We start from the raw sequence: 16,975 nt of genomic DNA, 5'->3' as shown, positions 1-16,975 counted from the left end.
TGCGCTAAATATTTTAAAACCTCTTCTCACTCCGGCACTTACCAAAGGCATGCGGTAAAAGTAAGCATGCGCTAATTATTTTAAAACCTCTTCTCACTCCGGCACTTACCAAAGGCATGCGGTAAAAGTAAGCATGCGCTAATTATTTTAAAACCTCTTCTCACTCCGGCACTTACCAAAGGCATGCGGTAAAAGTAAGCATGCGCTAAATATTTTAAAACCTCTTCTCACCCCGGCACTTACCAAAGGCATGCGGTAAAAGTAAGCATGCGCTAAATATTTTAAAACCTCTTCTCACTCCGGCGCTCACCAAAGGCATGCGGTAAAAGTAAGCATGCGCTAAATATTTTAAAACCTCTTCTCACTCCGGCACTTACCAAAGGCGTACGGTAAAAGTAAGCATGCGCTAAATATTTTAAAACCTCTTCTCACTCCGGCACTTACCAAAGGCTTGCGGTAAAAATTTGAGTGTGATGTAAGGATACCATCATGAAAAGCACATTTAACACAAAAAAAAACTTTATTATGGTCTTACCTTTACTTATAAATGAAATCCATGCCAGCTCCTTCTGATCAAACGCATCGATAACTTGTTTATAGAAGTCTTCCTTATCTTTCTTCTGTCTCGATGGAGATCTTCCTTTATTACCTACTACTTCGATTGAAAGTCCAGTTTAGAAAACTGCTATCAGACCGCTGCTTTCAGTTAGCTCGGCTCCATGATTCCAATGAGACCACATTACCAAAAGTATTTGGCCACCCATCCAAATGATCAGGTGTCCTACTCGCAAGGCCCGGTGTATAAAATCAAGCACTTAGGCATGGAGACCGTTTTCTACAAACATTTGTGAAAGAACGGGCCACTTTCAGTGATTTCCAGCGTGGAAATGCTCCAAAGTCAACTTTCTTATGACAAAATGGAAGTTTTTGGGAACAACAGCAACTCAGCCGCCAAGTGGTAGGCCACGTAAGCTGACAGAGGGGGGGGGGGGGGGGGGGGGGGGCAGTTGTCCCCATCCACCAGAGTGGTACCGGGCCGCGGAAGAATTTTGAATTTTGTTTTTATTTTATTGTTTTTATTTAATTAAATCAACATTAAAATACTTACCATTAGTGCACCGAGCCCAAAAAATTTTTAATGACAAAGAGAAGAAAAAAAAAGAATCCTGCACACTACTGCCACCTAACGTCTTGGAATGGCGACTGCGGGCAAAGTGGACTCTACAACACTTGCAAACGGGACTAAAACGTGTAAGAAAACCAAAGAAATGACAAGAGTTATAACCGATTTATTACAACATTTCAACAAAATTGGACTATTTCAACAATGCACCCGTGCGGGTTTTAGTCACCAGCGTATCGATTCAAACCCGAAAGGCTTCCGATTCTTCGTCCCAACCCCGGGTGTTGCCTTCAGGGGCATCGGGAAGATTGCCTTTTGTTTGGATTTAATAAGGAGGGTGAGTTGTAAAATAGGGAGCATGCTTTTGTGAAAAATGAGGGGAGGCGAGGGGGTCGAAGGTCGCTAGAGAGCCGGAGTCCTGGCGTGGGCCTGCAGAAGGGCGGCCGTGTCGCCGTGGCAACCTTGCACGGCGATGGCGAGTGCGGTGCGACCGCCCTGAGACGGAAACGGAGAGAGAGAGAAAAATAAATAATAACTTAATTTAAGTACTCAGCGGCAAAGACTACTTCCTGGTTGTGTTTCGTAACCATAGGGCCGGCAAAAAAAAATGTGTTTCCCAGTTTTGGTACTCAGTTGTAATACACTTTTCCACCACTTGTGGCAGTAATGACAATATCAAACTAAGAGAAGTTTATTAAGGGCAGAAATTATGACTAATGGATTTCATTTGAACTTTTGTGTTTTTATTGTTTCAATGTTTTGTATATTATTTTTATTTTATTTTTTACAAAGTAAAACTGGCAAATTGAATATCAAGGAGCCAGAATATGAGGGGAAAAAATTCCTCCTTTAGAGTGAATTTGTCAGCATCACTTTGTAAAATAATAAAAAAAATAATAAAAAATTACTTCCTGAAAAACAGAAAAACATACAAGTTTTGATAAAATTTATTTTGCTCACATTCTGGTTCCTTTATAATACATTTTTGTGTTTCGTAGCCATAGGGCCGCCCCAAAAAATGTGTTTCCCAGTTTTGGTACTCAGCTGTAATACACTTTTGAATTCTCATGCATTTAAATCCATCCATCCGTTTCCTACCACACCTGTTCAAGAAGTCGCATTGATGGTAAGAAGTATTTTATGTCATGATGGGGGGGGGTCGTTCTCCCAGGAAGGCAGACGGACTACTCGGGACATTGCATTTACGTAAAAACATGATTTAATTTTAACTAAAAAAATATACAAACAAAAATCTCTCACAGCGGAGGCACAACTTGGGCTAAAAAACAAAGCTAACGCATAAACAGACTAAGAACGTAAATCAAACAAAACTTACTTGGCATGGCATGAAGCACGAAACTATGGCAAGGCATGAAACAAGTCAGCACAGGGCGACTGACTGGCAAAGACGAGCTTAAATACTGCCTCTGATTAGTGCTGGGGAAGCAGGTGAGCGGGCGTTTTGTCCACCAGAGACAGGTGGACAAAATGAGTAACCAAGGAAACCAGACAAGGGAGTGGAACAAAAACAGGAACTTAAAGAGTCCAAAGGACAAACAAAAACATGATCAACAGACATGACATTTGTTTTATTATTGGTTAGCTTTTTATGGACAGAATTTCTAGGCGCACTCAAGGCGTTGAGGGGTTCCGGTTTGGTGACCGCAGGATTAGGTCTCTGCTTTTTGCAGATGATGTGGTCCTGATGGCTTCATCTGACCGGGATCTTCAGCTCTCACTGGATCGGTTCGCAGCCGAGTGTGAAGCGACCGGAATGAGAATCAGCACCTCCAAGTCCGAGTCCATGGTTCTCGCCCGGAAAAGGGTGGAGTGCCATCTCCGGGTTGGGGAGGAGACCCTGCCCCAAGTGGAGGAGTTCAAGTACCTAGGAGTCTTGTTCACGAGTGGGGGAAGAGTGGCGGATCGGTGCGGCGTCTTCAGTAATGCGGACGTTGTATCGATCCGTTGTGGTGAAGAAGGAGCTGAGCCGGAAGGCAAAGCTCTCAATTTACCGGTCGATCTACGTTCCCATCCTCACCTATGGTCATGAGCTTTGGGTCATGACCGAAAGGATAAGATCACGGGTACAAGCGGCCCAAATGAGTTTGGGTCTCTCCCTTAGAGATAGGGTGAGAAGCTCTGCCATCCGGGAGGAACTCAAAGAAAAGCCGCTGCTCCTCCACATGGAGAGGAGCCAGATGAGGTGGTTCGGGCATCTGGTCAGGATGCCACCCGAACGCCTCCCTAGGGAGGTGTTTAGGGCACGTCCAACCGGTAGGAAGACCCAGGACACGTTGGGAAGACTATGTCTCCCGGCTGGCCTGGGATCGCCTCGGGATCCCCCGGGAAGAGCTAGACGAAGTGGCTGGGGAGAGGGAAGTCTGGGTTTCCCTGCTTAGGCTGTTGCCCCCGTGACCTGACCTCGGTTAGGCAGGAAGAAGATGGATGGATGGATGGATGGTTAGCTTCAGAATAACAGTGTTATGAAAAAGAATAAGAGACTTATTGTACTCAAAAAATGTTGGTCTTACTTAAAAATGCACACATTTAGTTGTATTCAGTCTTAAAAAATATGATATGCCTCTCACGGGAATACATTTTGAAATATTTGGCTTTCAAGGCTCTCTCAGCCAAAAAGGTTCCCGACCCATGCCTTAAGCAATGTCAGCTCAGATTTATCAGAGAGCCAGATGCAGTCATCAAAAGAGCCACATCTGGCTCTAGAGCCATAGGTTCCCTACCCCTGTCCTGTGATGGTTGCTGACTAGCTGGTGGTACCTGATCAGTGAGGCCGAGTCGGCACCGGGTCCTCTCCAGCAGCAGCCTGGCGATGTGCGTGTGTCCTCTCTCGCAGGCAAACATCAGGGCCGTGGTCCCCTGACCGTCCTGGAGGTCGGCGTCCGCCCCGCAGCTCAGCAGCAGGCGGACCATCGCCACCCGTCCGTGTCTCACCGCCAGGTGCAGAGCGGTGTGGCCCGTCTGCACGGGAGGGGGGGAGACAAACAGTCGTGCTTCCCAATCTTTTATTGGTACCGTTTGACAAAAGTTCCCGTCAGAAGTGGATTGCCGATGAGTTAGCTGTGGAGCTAGCAGGGAGTTTGTAGCCGTTGTGACGCACACGTACAGAGAACTTACAAGCAGAAATAGAGTGGAGATAGAAACAGAAGAATAGGACGCATTTTGGGTTTAAAAATAACAATTTTGAAGCTATAAACACCGAAGCTCTGCAAAAGGTGCTTAAGTCTAGCTTTTGTCGGCCGTTAGCTAGCTAGCGGCTAACGTCCGTCCTTAGTCGGCTGTGTTCTAGCTACTTCTAAATCACTAATCCTGGCTTCCATGGGGACGAATAACGTGAGTTTCTTACAAGTATCATCCCTGCAGAACGAGGATTAGCTAATCATGCTTCACTACACACCGTAGGAGGAAACAGCAGCTAACCGCTAACAGATAGGATAGGATGTCTAATGCCGTTGTGACGCACACGCTCGGAGAACTTACAAGCAGAAATAGAGTGGAGATAGAAACAGAAGAATAGGACGCATTTTGGGTTTAAAAATAACAATTTTGAAGCTAGAAACACTGAAGCTCTGCAAGTGGTGCTTAAGTCTAGCTTTTGTCGGTCGTTAGCTAGCTAGCGGCTAACGTCCATCCGCAGTCGGCGGTGTTTTAGCTACTTCTAAATCACTAATCCTGGCTTCCATGGGGACGAATAACGTGAGTTTCTTACAAGTATCATCCCTGCAGGACGAGGATTAGCTAAACATGCTTCAATACACACCGTAGGAGGAAACAGCAGCTAACCGCTAACAGATAGGATAGGATGTCTGATGCCGTTGTGACGCACACGCTCGGAGAACTTACAAGCAGAAATAGTGTGGAGATAGAAACGGAAGAATAGGACGCATTTTGGGTTTAAAAATAACAATTTTGAAGCTAGAAACACTGAAGCTCTGCAAGAGGTGCTTAAGTCTAGCTCTTGTCGGCCGTTAGCTACCTAGCGGCTAACGTCCGTCCTTAGTCGGCGGTGTTTTAGCTACTTCTAAATCACTAATCCTGGCTTCCATGGGGACGAATAACGTGAGTTTCTTACAAGTATCATCCCTGCAGGACGAGGACTAGCTAAACATGCTTCAATTCACACCGTAGGAGGAAACAGTAGCTAACTGCTAACAGATAGGAGAGGATGTCTGATGCCGTTGTGACGCAAACGCTCGGAGAACTTACAAGCAGAAATAGTGTGGAGATAGAAACAGAAGAATAGGACGTATTTTGGGTTTAAAAATAACAATTTTGAAGCTATAAACACCGAAGCTCCGCAAGTGGTGCTTAAGTCTAGCTCTTGTCGGCCGTTAGCTAGCTAGCGGCTAACGTCCGTCCGCAGTCGGCTGTGTTTTAGCTACTTCTAAATCACTAATCCTGGCTTCCATGGGGACGAATAACGTGAGTTTCTTACAAGTATCATCCCTGCAGGACGAGGACTAGCTAAACATGCTTCACTACACACCGTAGGAGGAAACAGCAGCTAACCGCTAACAGATAGGATAGGATGTCTGATGCCGTTGTGACGCACACGTACAGAGAACTTACAAGCAGAAATAGTGTGGAGATAGAAACGGAAGAATAGGACGCATTTTGGGTTTAAAAATAACAAGTTTGAAGCTAGAAACACTGAAGCTCTGCAAAAGGTGCTTAGGAATAGCTTTTGTCGGCCGTTAGCTAGCTAGCGGCTAACGTCCGTCCTTAGTCAGCGGTGTTTTAGCTACTTCTAAATCACTAATCCTGGCTTCCATGGGGACGAATAACGTGAGTTTCTTACAAGTATCATCCCTGCAGGACGAGGACTAGCTAAACATGCTTCACTACACACCATAGGAGGAAACAGTAGCTAACCGCTAACAGATCGGATAGGATGTCTGATGCCGTTGTGACGCACACGTACAGAGAACTTACAAGCAGAAATAGCATGGAGATAGAAACAGAAGAATAGGACGCATTTTGGGTTTAAAAATAACAATTTTGAAGCTAGAAATACTGAAGCTCTGCAAGAGGTGCTTAGGTCTAGCTCTTGTCGGCCGTTAGCTAGCTAGCGGCTAACGTCCGTCCTTAGTCGGCGGTGTTTTAGCTACTTCTAAATCACTAATCCTGGCTTCCGTTGGGACGAATAACGTGAGTTTCTTACAAGTATCATCCCTGCAGGACGAGGACTAGCTAAACATGCTTCACTACACACCGTAGGAGGAAACAGTAGCTTACCGCTAACAGATAAGATAGGATGTCTGATGCCGTTTTGACGCAAACGCTCGGAGAACTTACAAGCAGAAATAGTGTGGAGATAGAAACGGAAGAATAGGACGCATTTTGGGTTTAAAAATAACAATTTTGAAGCTAGAAACACTGAAACTACGCAAGTGGTGCTTAAGTCTAGCTCTTGTCGGTCGTTAGCTAGCTAGCGGCTAACGTCCGTACTTAGTCGGCGGTGTTTTAGCTACTTCTAAATCACTAATCCTGGCTTCCATGGGGACGAATAACGTGGGTTTCTTACAAGTATCATCCCTGCAGGACGAGGACTAGCTAAACATGCTTCACTACACACCATAGGAGGAAACAGTAGCTAACCGCTAACAGATCGGATAGGATGTCTGATGCCGTTGTGACGCACACGTACAGAGAACTTACAAGCAGAAATAGCGTGGAGATAGAAACAGAAGAATAGGACGCATTTTGGGTTTAAAAATAACAATTTTGAAGCTAGAAATACTGAAGCTCTGCAAGAGGTGCTTAGGTCTAGCTCTTGTCGGCCGTTAGCTAGCTAGCGGCTAACGTCCGTCCTTAGTCGGCGGTGTTTTAGCTACTTCTAAATCACTAATCCTGGCTTCCGTTGGGACGAATAACGTGAGTTTCTTACAAGTATCATCCCTGCAGGACGAGGACTAGCTAAACATGCTTCACTACACACCGTAGGAGGAAACAGTAGCTTACCGCTAACAGATAAGATAGGATGTCTGATGCCGTTTTGACGCAAACGCTCGGAGAACTTACAAGCAGAAATAGTGTGGAGATAGAAACAGAAGAATAGGACGCATTTTGGGTTTAAAAATAACAATTTTGAAGCTAGAAACACCGAAGCTCCGCAAGAGGTGCTTAAGTCTAGCTTTTGTCGGCCGTTAGCTAGCTAGCGGCTAACGTCCGTCCTTAGTCGGCAGTGTTCTAGCTACTTCTAAATCACTAATCCTGGCTTCCATGGGGACGAATAACGTGAGTTTCTTACAAGTATCATCCCTGCAGGACCAGGATTAGCTAAACATGCTTCACTATACACTATAGGAGGAAACAGTAGCTAACTGCTAACAGATAGGATAGGATGTCTGATGCCGTTGTGACGCACACGTACAGAGAACTTACAAGCGGAAATAGAGTGGAGATAGAAACAGAAGAATAGGACGCATTTTGGGTTTAAAAACAACAATTTTTGAAGCTAGAAATACTGAAGCTCTGCAAGAGGTGCTTAGGTCTAGCTCTTGTCGGCCGTTAGCTAGCTAGCGGCTAACGTCTGTCCTTAGTCGGCGGTGTTTTAGCTACTTCTAAATCACTAATCCTGGCCTCCACGGCGACAAAGTAAGTTTCTTACAAGTATCATCCCTGCAGGACCAGGACTAGCTAAACATGCTTCAATACACACCGTAGGAGGAAACAGTAGCTAACCGCTAACAGATAGGATAGGATGTTTGAAAGTACATCCCATCCATTTTCTACCGCTTCTACCCAAGTCGGGGAGGGTGCTGGAGCCTATCTCAGCTACAATCGGGCGGTAGGCGGCGTACACCCTGGGCAAGTCGCCACCTCATCGCAGGGCCAACACATGTAGACAGACCACATTCACACACTAGGGACCATTTAGTGTGGCCAATCAACCTATCCCCAGGTGCAGGTCTTTGGAAGTGGGAAGAAGCCGGAGTAAATATTTGAAATCAGCCTCCGTTCTGTTTTCAATGACCCAACGTACGGGTCAGCAGTATTTGCCACAACCATTGTACCTGTTGCCAATCAACCTATCCCCAGGTTCAGGTCTTTGGAAGTGGGAAGAAGCCGGGGTAAATATTTGAAATCAGCTTCCGTTCTGTTTTCAATGACCCAACGTACGGGTCAGCAGTATTTGCCACAACCATTGTACCTGCTGCCAATCAACCTATCCCCAGGTGCGGGTCTTTGGAAGTGGGAAGAAGCCGGAGTAAATATTTGAAATCAGCCTCCGTTCTGTTTTCAATGACCAACGTACGGGTCAGCAGTATTTGCCACAACCATTGTACCTGTTGCCAATCAACCTATCCCCAGGTGCGGGTCTTTGGAAGTGGGAAGAAGCCGGGGTAAATATTTGAAATCAGCTTCCGTTCTGTTTTCAATGACCAACGTACGGGTCAGCAGTATTTGCCACGACCATTGTACCTGTTCGGATCGGACGTTGACGTTGCCGAGCCCCATGAGCCTGCGGACCACCTCCATGTCACTTGGGTTGTCAGGGACCGTCAGAGAGGCCAGCATCACTGCGGTGTAGCCCGCCTTGTTCTGGAAGTTGACGTCACTCACGCCTGCGAGACAATTCGGAGTCTCTGTGAACAAACGGGGTTTGGTGACCAGGAGTACTTGTAGTACCTGAGTCCAGCAGCAGACTGACTATACTGTAGTGGCTGTGAGAAACGCTGTAGTGCAGAACCGTGTTGCCGTTATCGTCGGCCAGGTTGACGAGGAAGGCCATGAGGGACGGTGTGGTCTTCTGGACCTCCTTCAGGTACGCCGCCACTCTGCTGGCCACCGAATCGTCCTCCGCCGCCGCACCAAACCACTCCTGAAAGAGCACGACCAGGGCCTTCTTCTGCAACAAAGACAAATGACATCCGCCTCTTAGTCCTCGGACGGAATCGGTGCTAGAACTACGCACCGTGTCCTCAGTCGGGTCCTCTATGTCGTCCATGTGATCGTTGAGGAACTGGCACGCAGCCATAAAGTCGGCATTCACAGTCTCGCTTGAAAAGATGAGAATGAGAGAGAGATTATGACTGGAAACCACAAACCCTTCCTGCTACCTGGTCGTCTCACCTGCCTCTGGTTGTTCCGGGCTCAGAGTTTCCCTCCATCTGTTCTCCCGTCGGCATCGGTTTCACCTTGGCCACGTCCACGGATGCCACCTCTCCATCTGTCCGTCCCGACCCGTCTTGGCTCACTTCTCCGCTCTCCCCAGTCCAGGCCTTTGCTGGGTCCGCGTCCGTTTCCCAAGGCCCGGTGCCGACCTCACGACGAGCCATCTTGTGGACACGACTCGGCCCGACCGGCTTGCCGCAGGCACTGGTTTTGTACCTGGATCACATTGAAGGAAATCTACATATTGGTCGTGAAACTAACGCAACTCTGTGACGCAGACTTGCAAGACGGACTGTGAAGTGACTACCAGGCCAGTACCGCCCTCTCATTGGGCGCTGACAAAATGGCTTCATCCGACCGGGATCTTCAGCTCTTACTGGATCGGTTTGCAGCCGAGTGTGAAGCGACCGGAATGAGAATCAGCACCTCCAAGTCCGAGTCCATGGTTCTTGCCCGGAAAAGGGTGGAATGCCACCTCCGGGTTGGGGAGGAGACCCTGCCCCAAGTGGAGGAGTTCAAGTACCTAGGAGTCTTGTTCACGAGTGGGGGAAGAGTGGATGGTGAGATCGACAGGCGGATCGGTGCGGCGTCTTCAGTAATGCGGACGTTGTACCGATCAGTTGTGGTGAAGAAGGAGCTGAGCCGGAAGGCAAAGCTCTCAATTTACCGGTCGATCTACGTTCCCATCCTCACCTATGGTCATGAGCTTTGGGTCATGACCGAAAGGATAAGATCACGGGTACAAGCGGCCCAAATGAGTTTGGGTCTCTCCCTTAGAGATAGGGTGAGAAGCTCTGCCATCCGGGAGGAACTCAAAGTAAAGCCGCTGCTCCTCCACATGGAGAGGAGCCAGATGAGGTGGTTCGGGCATCTGGTCAGGATGCCACCCGAACGCCTCCCTAGGGAGGTGTTTAGGGCACGTCCAACCGGTAGGAAGACCCAGGACACGTTGGGAAGACTATGTCTCCCGGCTGGCCTGGGAACGCCTCGGGATCCCCCGGGAAGAGCTAGACGAAGTGGCTGGGGAGAGGGAAGTCTGGGTTTCCCTGCTTAGGCTGCTGCCCCCGCGACCCGACCTCGGATAAGCGGAAGAAGATGGATGGATGGATACTTAAAAGTAGTGAAAAGACATCCTAAATTAAGATTTATATATCCAGGAAGGAGCAGGACTTATAGGTCAGAAATAAGTATTTTATTCTGAAAACAAGCATTATTCTTAAATCAAGGAGCATCCTGGGGATGTAGCAAGATTTTATAAATGGGGGAAACCAAAATATCATATTCAAATAGTTATTTCTCAATTTTAATATTTTTGAATGAAAAAACAAACAGGGGTGCCCAAAGTGAATCAATTTGTGAATAAGGAATCTGGCTGCAGGGAGATTTCAATTCCTTTTAAAAGTGACTTTGTACGCTGCTGCTTTGCCGCCATCTTGTGGACAACATGAGCAATTGCGGGCTACTACCAATTATCATGCTTTGAACGAAACCATCGGATGCGGTGGCGACTTGTCCAGGGTGTACACCGCCTTCCGCCCTAATGCAGCTAAGATAGGCTCCAGCACAACCAGTAGAAAACAAAAGGATGGACTTAAGTCTATCACTGCGTGCCTTCATCCAACATGTGCACTTTGGCTGGAGCAACCCTGTAAATGTCTACTTAACTACTTTTGTTTTTGCGCGCCTTTTAGGGCTGGAATTAGTTCAAGAATGTGAAACATTTTATTGCACTTGAAGTTTGGATGCAGTGTATACTACACACAAGAAATTGATTGAACAAACTTCCAGAACACCTGGTAGAAAATGGATGGATGAAACCATTCGCAGCAATTACTTGTATGACCCAATGCAGACAACCTTCCCTAGCCCATCCATCTGAGATCTTCCCCCGCGACCATCCCTAGTCATGGTGCAAAAAAAAAAAAATATCGGACCAACAGAAAATGCCAACAGACATGGTCACACATAACACGATACAACACCATTTGTGGATTTTATATTTTAAAAAATGTCTATGCACCATAAAAATATAAAAAAATTGTGTATATATATGTGTGTGTGTGTATGTATATATATGTGTGTATATGTATATATATGTGTGTATATATGTATATGTGTGTATGTATATATATATATATGTATAAGTGTGTGTATATATGTATATGTGTGTATGTACATATATATATATATATATATTTATATGTGTGTGTATATATGTATATATATATAAATATATATGTGTAAAAGTGTGTATATATATATATAAAACTATATATATGTATATGTGTGTATATATGTATACTGTATGTGTGTATATATATACTGTATGTATATGTGTATGTATAAATGTGTATATATATGTATACATATGTGTATATAAATAAAAATGTGTGTACACAAAAGAGACTTTGGAAGTTTTCCACGCATTTGTGTCGAAATAAAATTATCGATCATCGTTATCCTCACATGGTAGTGGCTTCAGACGACGGTTCAGAAAATCTAATAAAAGCTGAAATGAAACGATAATAATATTCACAAACCCTTCATCAGCAGCGTTGGAAGTCCAAGCTTCGGCGATGGTCTCCGTGCCGCATTCACCATCTACAAAATAAGAGCACGGCTGTGCTGTATTCACCGTCGACAAAATAAGAGTATGGATTTGCTGTATTCACTGTGTACAAAATAAGAGTAAGCATGTGCTGCATTCCTCCATCTACAAAATAAGAGCATGGATGTGCTGTATTCACCGTCTACAAAATAAGAGCTTGAAAGTGCTGTATTCACCGTCGACAAAATAAGAGTATGGATTCGCTGTATTCACTGTGTACAAAATAAGAGTAAGCATGTGCTGCATTCCTCCATCTACAAAATAAGAGCATGGATGTGCTGTATTCACCGTCTACAAAATAAGAGCTTGAAAGTGCTGTATTCACCGTCTACAAAATAAGAGCTTGAAAGTGCTGTATTCACCGTCTACAAAATAAGAGCATGCAAGTGCTGTATTGTACCAGCTGTAACGCCGGTTCGGCATCGTGGTACCGGGTTCGATTCCCTCGAGGATGCGTCAAACGAAGAACACAACAAAGGTAAGATCTAACAAATGTATTAACAAAAAGTGAGCTCTGAACAAAAACACTGGAGCTAATAAAAATGGAAACAAAAGACGCTAGCTAGGAACTATAAAGAACTAGGATTTGGCACGATGGCACGAAAAATGAAAACAAAGATGATTAGCATGTGAGCTAAAGATGACAACAAAGTGGCTTAGCTAATGAGCTAGCGAGAAAAAACATACCTGACGTTACTTGTTGCATGAGAGCAAATTAGAGTCCCAGAAAGAATAAACAGAAGAGGCTGGCTTATAAAGGGAAGGTAATTAGCAGTGAACAGGTGTGCAGGAACCGCGAGTAACAGCTGAAACTAATAAGTAACCATGGTGATGGACTAAACGGGAAATAAACGGATCAGACGGAGAATGAGAACAAAGATGGAAAAATAAACAATAATATTTGAAGATCCGAGTCACAACACCAGCAACTCACACGGCTAATTATAGCAGCAGAAAAAATTCCTACATTTTCTGAAACTTTGTTTACTCTTTCAAAAATATCTATTAAAAGTCATACTTCAGGTGGACGCTCTCACCATTAGGCCACTGAGCAGGCTGTCTTATGTTTGACTTCCATCTACTGGTCGAATTTAGTATCACACCATTATCTTACTTTGGGCTTTTACTGTAACAAAATATGTGTTATTGATAGTTGTTGGTTTGGAGAAGAGTATTTATGGTGCTGGGTGGGCTTGCAGTACCTTGGTGTTGAAGACTCTGTCCACGGTTGCGTTCAGACCGCGTGTAGTGGGATGTCAGGACGTCGATGAGGTCCATCATCTCCTGCTGCACGGAGATCACTCTCGGGCTGGTCAGCTCTTCGTCTGTGGTGCTCAAACACTCCCACTGCTGATCCAAGAGCCGCTTGATTCGATGTATGTGGTGGACCACCACGGCCGTGTCCAAAGTGTGAGCCCCAGCATCCGCGGGCAGCCGTGAACTTTCTACATTTGTCATCTCCTGCCCCTCCTGGTCCACCGCCACCCGCTCCGCGGAAACCCACACCCCGGGGCGTGCGGCGAGGTGTTCGATCTGTTCCTCTTTGCTCCTGCCCTCTTGTTGCTGCTGCCTCAGCCTCCCTGCGACCTTCTGGAGTTCAAGCTCCGTCTCGTGGAGCTTCTGCTCCAGCGCGGCGACTTTGGCTTGGAGGGAGGTGACCGTCAGCAGCTCGTCCAGATCGGCGCTCGCCCTCCACCCGTGCGCGGGATTCGACTCTTGACCGTTGCCGCACCGTTCATGCCGCGGCCTTTTGTTTTCGGCGGAGACGTGGTGGGCGGTAGTACCGTTCAAGGATGCCGTGTGAATTTTCGAGCGCAGCCTTTCTTTTTCCTCCTGGAGAAAACTGATCTGAGCTCTGAGGTCTGGAATGACCTGAACTTCCTTCTCCAGCTCCTCCACATGTTCAAGAGCTTGCGTCAGGCGCCTTACCAGGCCTGAACAGTCCCGAGGGACGTCAAAGATGTCTTCACAGGAGCTATTTCTGCCTCCGAGGTGATCCCTTGAACCGCAAGGACTGCGGAGTTCATCCGTCGACTCTGATCCTTGTCTCAGCAACACCGTGAGCGGCAGACTGGAGGCTCGGAGGAGATGAGGTCGGATATGCTCGCCCAAGGGCTGCTCATCAAAATCTCTGATCTTGGCCTCCATTTCTGCTAATCCTCTCAAAGAAACGGGCTTCCTGTAATCGAACAACCAGGAAGCGGCATGATGACGGTCATCGGGCGGTCGAGACCTGGGGCCGAGGGCTCCGGTCGACCCCCAAGCGCTCGGGCGGTAGCCTGAGGGGTGAAGGTGCCGGGGAAGAGTGTTAGCCAGAGGGCCTTTGCTTCGACGATGAATGGGGACTCTTTTTATGGTTTTCCCTTTCTCGATATCATCCACATATTTCAGGAAGTCCAAGTCTAGACGGAAACCGTAAGGGGTTTCCACCGAGTACGCAGGTTTGCCTTTCATGGAGTTCTCATTTGCTTTGAAAGGCGACATGTTTCCTGTGAACAGTAAAAAAACAAACATTATTTGCAAAGCCTGTTCACTGATTTTGTAGTTTTTAGCTCAGTTAGGGCCCTATTCTCCCATCTAACTAAGTGGGAAAAAGGTGCTGCCCGTCGACTTGAGTCTGGAGCAGCATGATGACACAGTGGTTAGTACATCTGCCTCACAGTACAAAGGTCCTAGGTTCGATCCCCAGGCCCGGGCTTTTTCTGTTGTGCAGTTTGCATGTTCTCCCGTGACTGAGTGGGTTCCCTCCGGATACTGAGGCTTCCTCCCGCCTCCAAAGACATGCACCTGGGGATAGGTTGATTGGCAACACTAAATGGTCCCTAGTGTGTGAATGTTGTCTGTCTATCTGTGTTGGCCCTGTGATGAGGTGGCGACTTTTCCAGGGCGTACCCTGCCTACGGCCCGAATGCAGCTGAGATAGGTTCCAGCACCCCCCGTGACAACAAAAGGGACAAGCAGTAGAAAAGAGATGGATATACTTAAGTCTGTCACTGCGTGCCTTCATCCAACATGCACAATTTTGGGTAGAGCAAGCCTTTAAGTCTACTTAACTACTTTTGTTTTTGCGCGCCTCTAAGGGTTGGAATTAGTCCAAGAATGTGAAACATTATATTGCACTTGAAGTTTAGGTGCAGTGTATACTACACACAAGGAAATTATGAAACAAACTCCCAGAACACCTGGAAACATATTTTGAGATGAGGGTCAACGGACCGTAATACAGTGGAACCTTGATTTACAAACTTAATTGGTTCTTGAACATGGTTTGTACATGGAAAAGTTGGTGTAATGTAAACATGAATAATGAGTTCCTATTTTAGTAAAGATTTGTACACTTTGAACATGATAGAAAGTGACATATCCATCCATTTCCTTCCACTTATCCAAGGTCGGGTCGCAGGGGCAGTAGCCTTAGCAGAGAAGCCCAGACTTCCCTCTCCCCAGCCACTTCGTCCAGCTCCTGCCGGGGAATCCCGAGGCGTTCCCAGGCCAGCCGGGAGTCATAGTCTTCCCAATGTGTCCTGGGTCTTCCCCGTGGTTTCCTACCGGTTGGACGTGCCCTAAACACCTCCCTAGGGAGGCGTTCGGGTGGCATCCTGACCAGATGCCCGAACCACTTCATCTGGCTCCTCTCCATGTGGAGGATCAGCGGCTTTACTTTGAGCTCCTGCCGAATGACAGAGATTCTCACCCTATCTCTAAGGGAGAGACCCAAACTCATTTCGGCCGCTTGTACCCGTGATCTTATCCTTTCGGTCATGACCCAAAGCTCATGACTATGGGTGAGGACGGGAACGTAGATCGACCGGTAAATTGAGAGCTTTGCTCAGCTCGTTCTTCACCTTCGCATTACTGAAAACGCTGCACCGATCCGCTTCTCGATGTTACGATCCGCTCTTCCCTCCCTCGAGAACAAGACTCCGAGGTACTTGAACTCCTCCACATGGGGCAAGATCTCCTCCCCAACCCGGAGAACGTGATATAGAGGACTGTGCGTCAAACTAACCTAACAAGGGGGTAACGGGTGAACTATCTATGGAGCAGACCGAGGGAGAAGGACGAGGGCAGGTGGAAGGGGGGCAAGGGTAGCCGTGTTTGCATGTTTGTGTTTTGGTAGAGCGAGGAGTCCTTCTGGCAAGAGAGAGAGAGAGGGTCTTTTTCTCCTCTGGGATACAAGTCTGCTCTGACAAGAGACTGGTCTCATCACAATTAAAATGTACTGACTGGGCTGTGGTCAGGCTTGGGAGTTCCATTAATGTACTCCTTGCAAAGGCTCTTGGTTTTGAGGTTTTTTGGGGGGTGACGATTGGGGTTTAAACTCTTGTCAGAAGGCGGAAAAACCAAGAACACAAGTAAGAACACGGAATGTCAAGTGAGTGGCTCCGCCTCCTCAACAATGACTCGCACACAGAGACATATTAGGGCTGATCTGGAAAGTTCGGAAATGGCAAAGTTTGCTCATAGAGGGGGCTCGTAAATAGTTGTTCCACTGAACGACTCGGGATTAACCCGAGTGGTTTAAACCCTGGCCCGAGTCATACCAAAGACTATAAAAATGGGACCCATTACCTCCCTGCTTGGCATTCAGCATCAAGGGATGGAATTGTTGGTTAAATCACCCAAAAAAATGATTCCCGGAACGCGGCCATCTTCCACCCCCTGGGAGGGGGTAAACGAGGGAGACCGGTCAGATGCAGAGTGAAGTGTGAAGTGAATTATATTTATATAGCGCTTTTCTCGAGTGACTCAAAGCGCTTTACAGAGTGAAACCCAATATTTAAGTTACATTTAAACCAGTGTGGGTGGCACTGGGGGGGAAGGTGGGTAAAGTGTCTTGCCCAAGGACACAACAGCAGTGACTAGGATGGCGGAAGCGGGAATCGAACCTGCAACCCTCAAGTTGCTGGCACGGCCACTCTACCAACCGAGCTATGGTTCCTCAGAGGACAAATTTCCCCACACCTAGCGTGTATGAGTGACCAGTCATTGGTACTTTGACTTGAACTCCGCGAACCCGGAACGGGACCAGCAGAAAATGGATGGATGGGTTAAGGATCAAATATTAAAATGTGGAGTCTCTGCATGCGAAAGTGAGGGAAAAGAAG

At 46.8% G+C, this 16,975-nt stretch overlaps 1 protein-coding gene across 2 annotated transcripts in view; it reads right to left on the bottom strand.

Annotated features, from left to right (window-relative positions):
- Positions 1-1,269: 1,269 nt before the first annotated feature.
- The window catches only part of LOC133552091 (KN motif and ankyrin repeat domain-containing protein 4-like), a 35,169-nt gene continuing 19,463 nt past the window's right edge, over positions 1,270-16,975 (bottom strand). For both annotated transcript variants that reach the window (XM_061899413.1, XM_061899412.1), the window contains 8 exons: positions 13,070-14,356; positions 11,800-11,860; positions 9,218-9,475; positions 9,060-9,144; positions 8,774-8,993; positions 8,567-8,709; positions 3,902-4,102; positions 1,270-1,618 (listed from right to left, as the gene is read on the bottom strand). In XM_061899413.1, the coding sequence (XP_061755397.1) occupies positions 1,526-1,618; positions 3,902-4,102; positions 8,567-8,709; positions 8,774-8,993; positions 9,060-9,144; positions 9,218-9,475; positions 11,800-11,860; positions 13,070-14,351 (2,343 nt within the window). In that variant the 5' untranslated portion in view covers positions 14,352-14,356 and the 3' untranslated portion in view covers positions 1,270-1,525. The remainder of the gene's footprint in view (positions 1,619-3,901; positions 4,103-8,566; positions 8,710-8,773; positions 8,994-9,059; positions 9,145-9,217; positions 9,476-11,799; positions 11,861-13,069; positions 14,357-16,975) is intronic.

This window comes from Nerophis ophidion, linkage group LG04 (assembly GCF_033978795.1).
Source record: "Nerophis ophidion isolate RoL-2023_Sa linkage group LG04, RoL_Noph_v1.0, whole genome shotgun sequence".
Lineage (NCBI taxonomy): Eukaryota > Metazoa > Chordata > Actinopteri > Syngnathiformes > Syngnathidae > Nerophis > Nerophis ophidion.
This window is presented reverse-complemented; position numbering and strand designations above follow the sequence as displayed.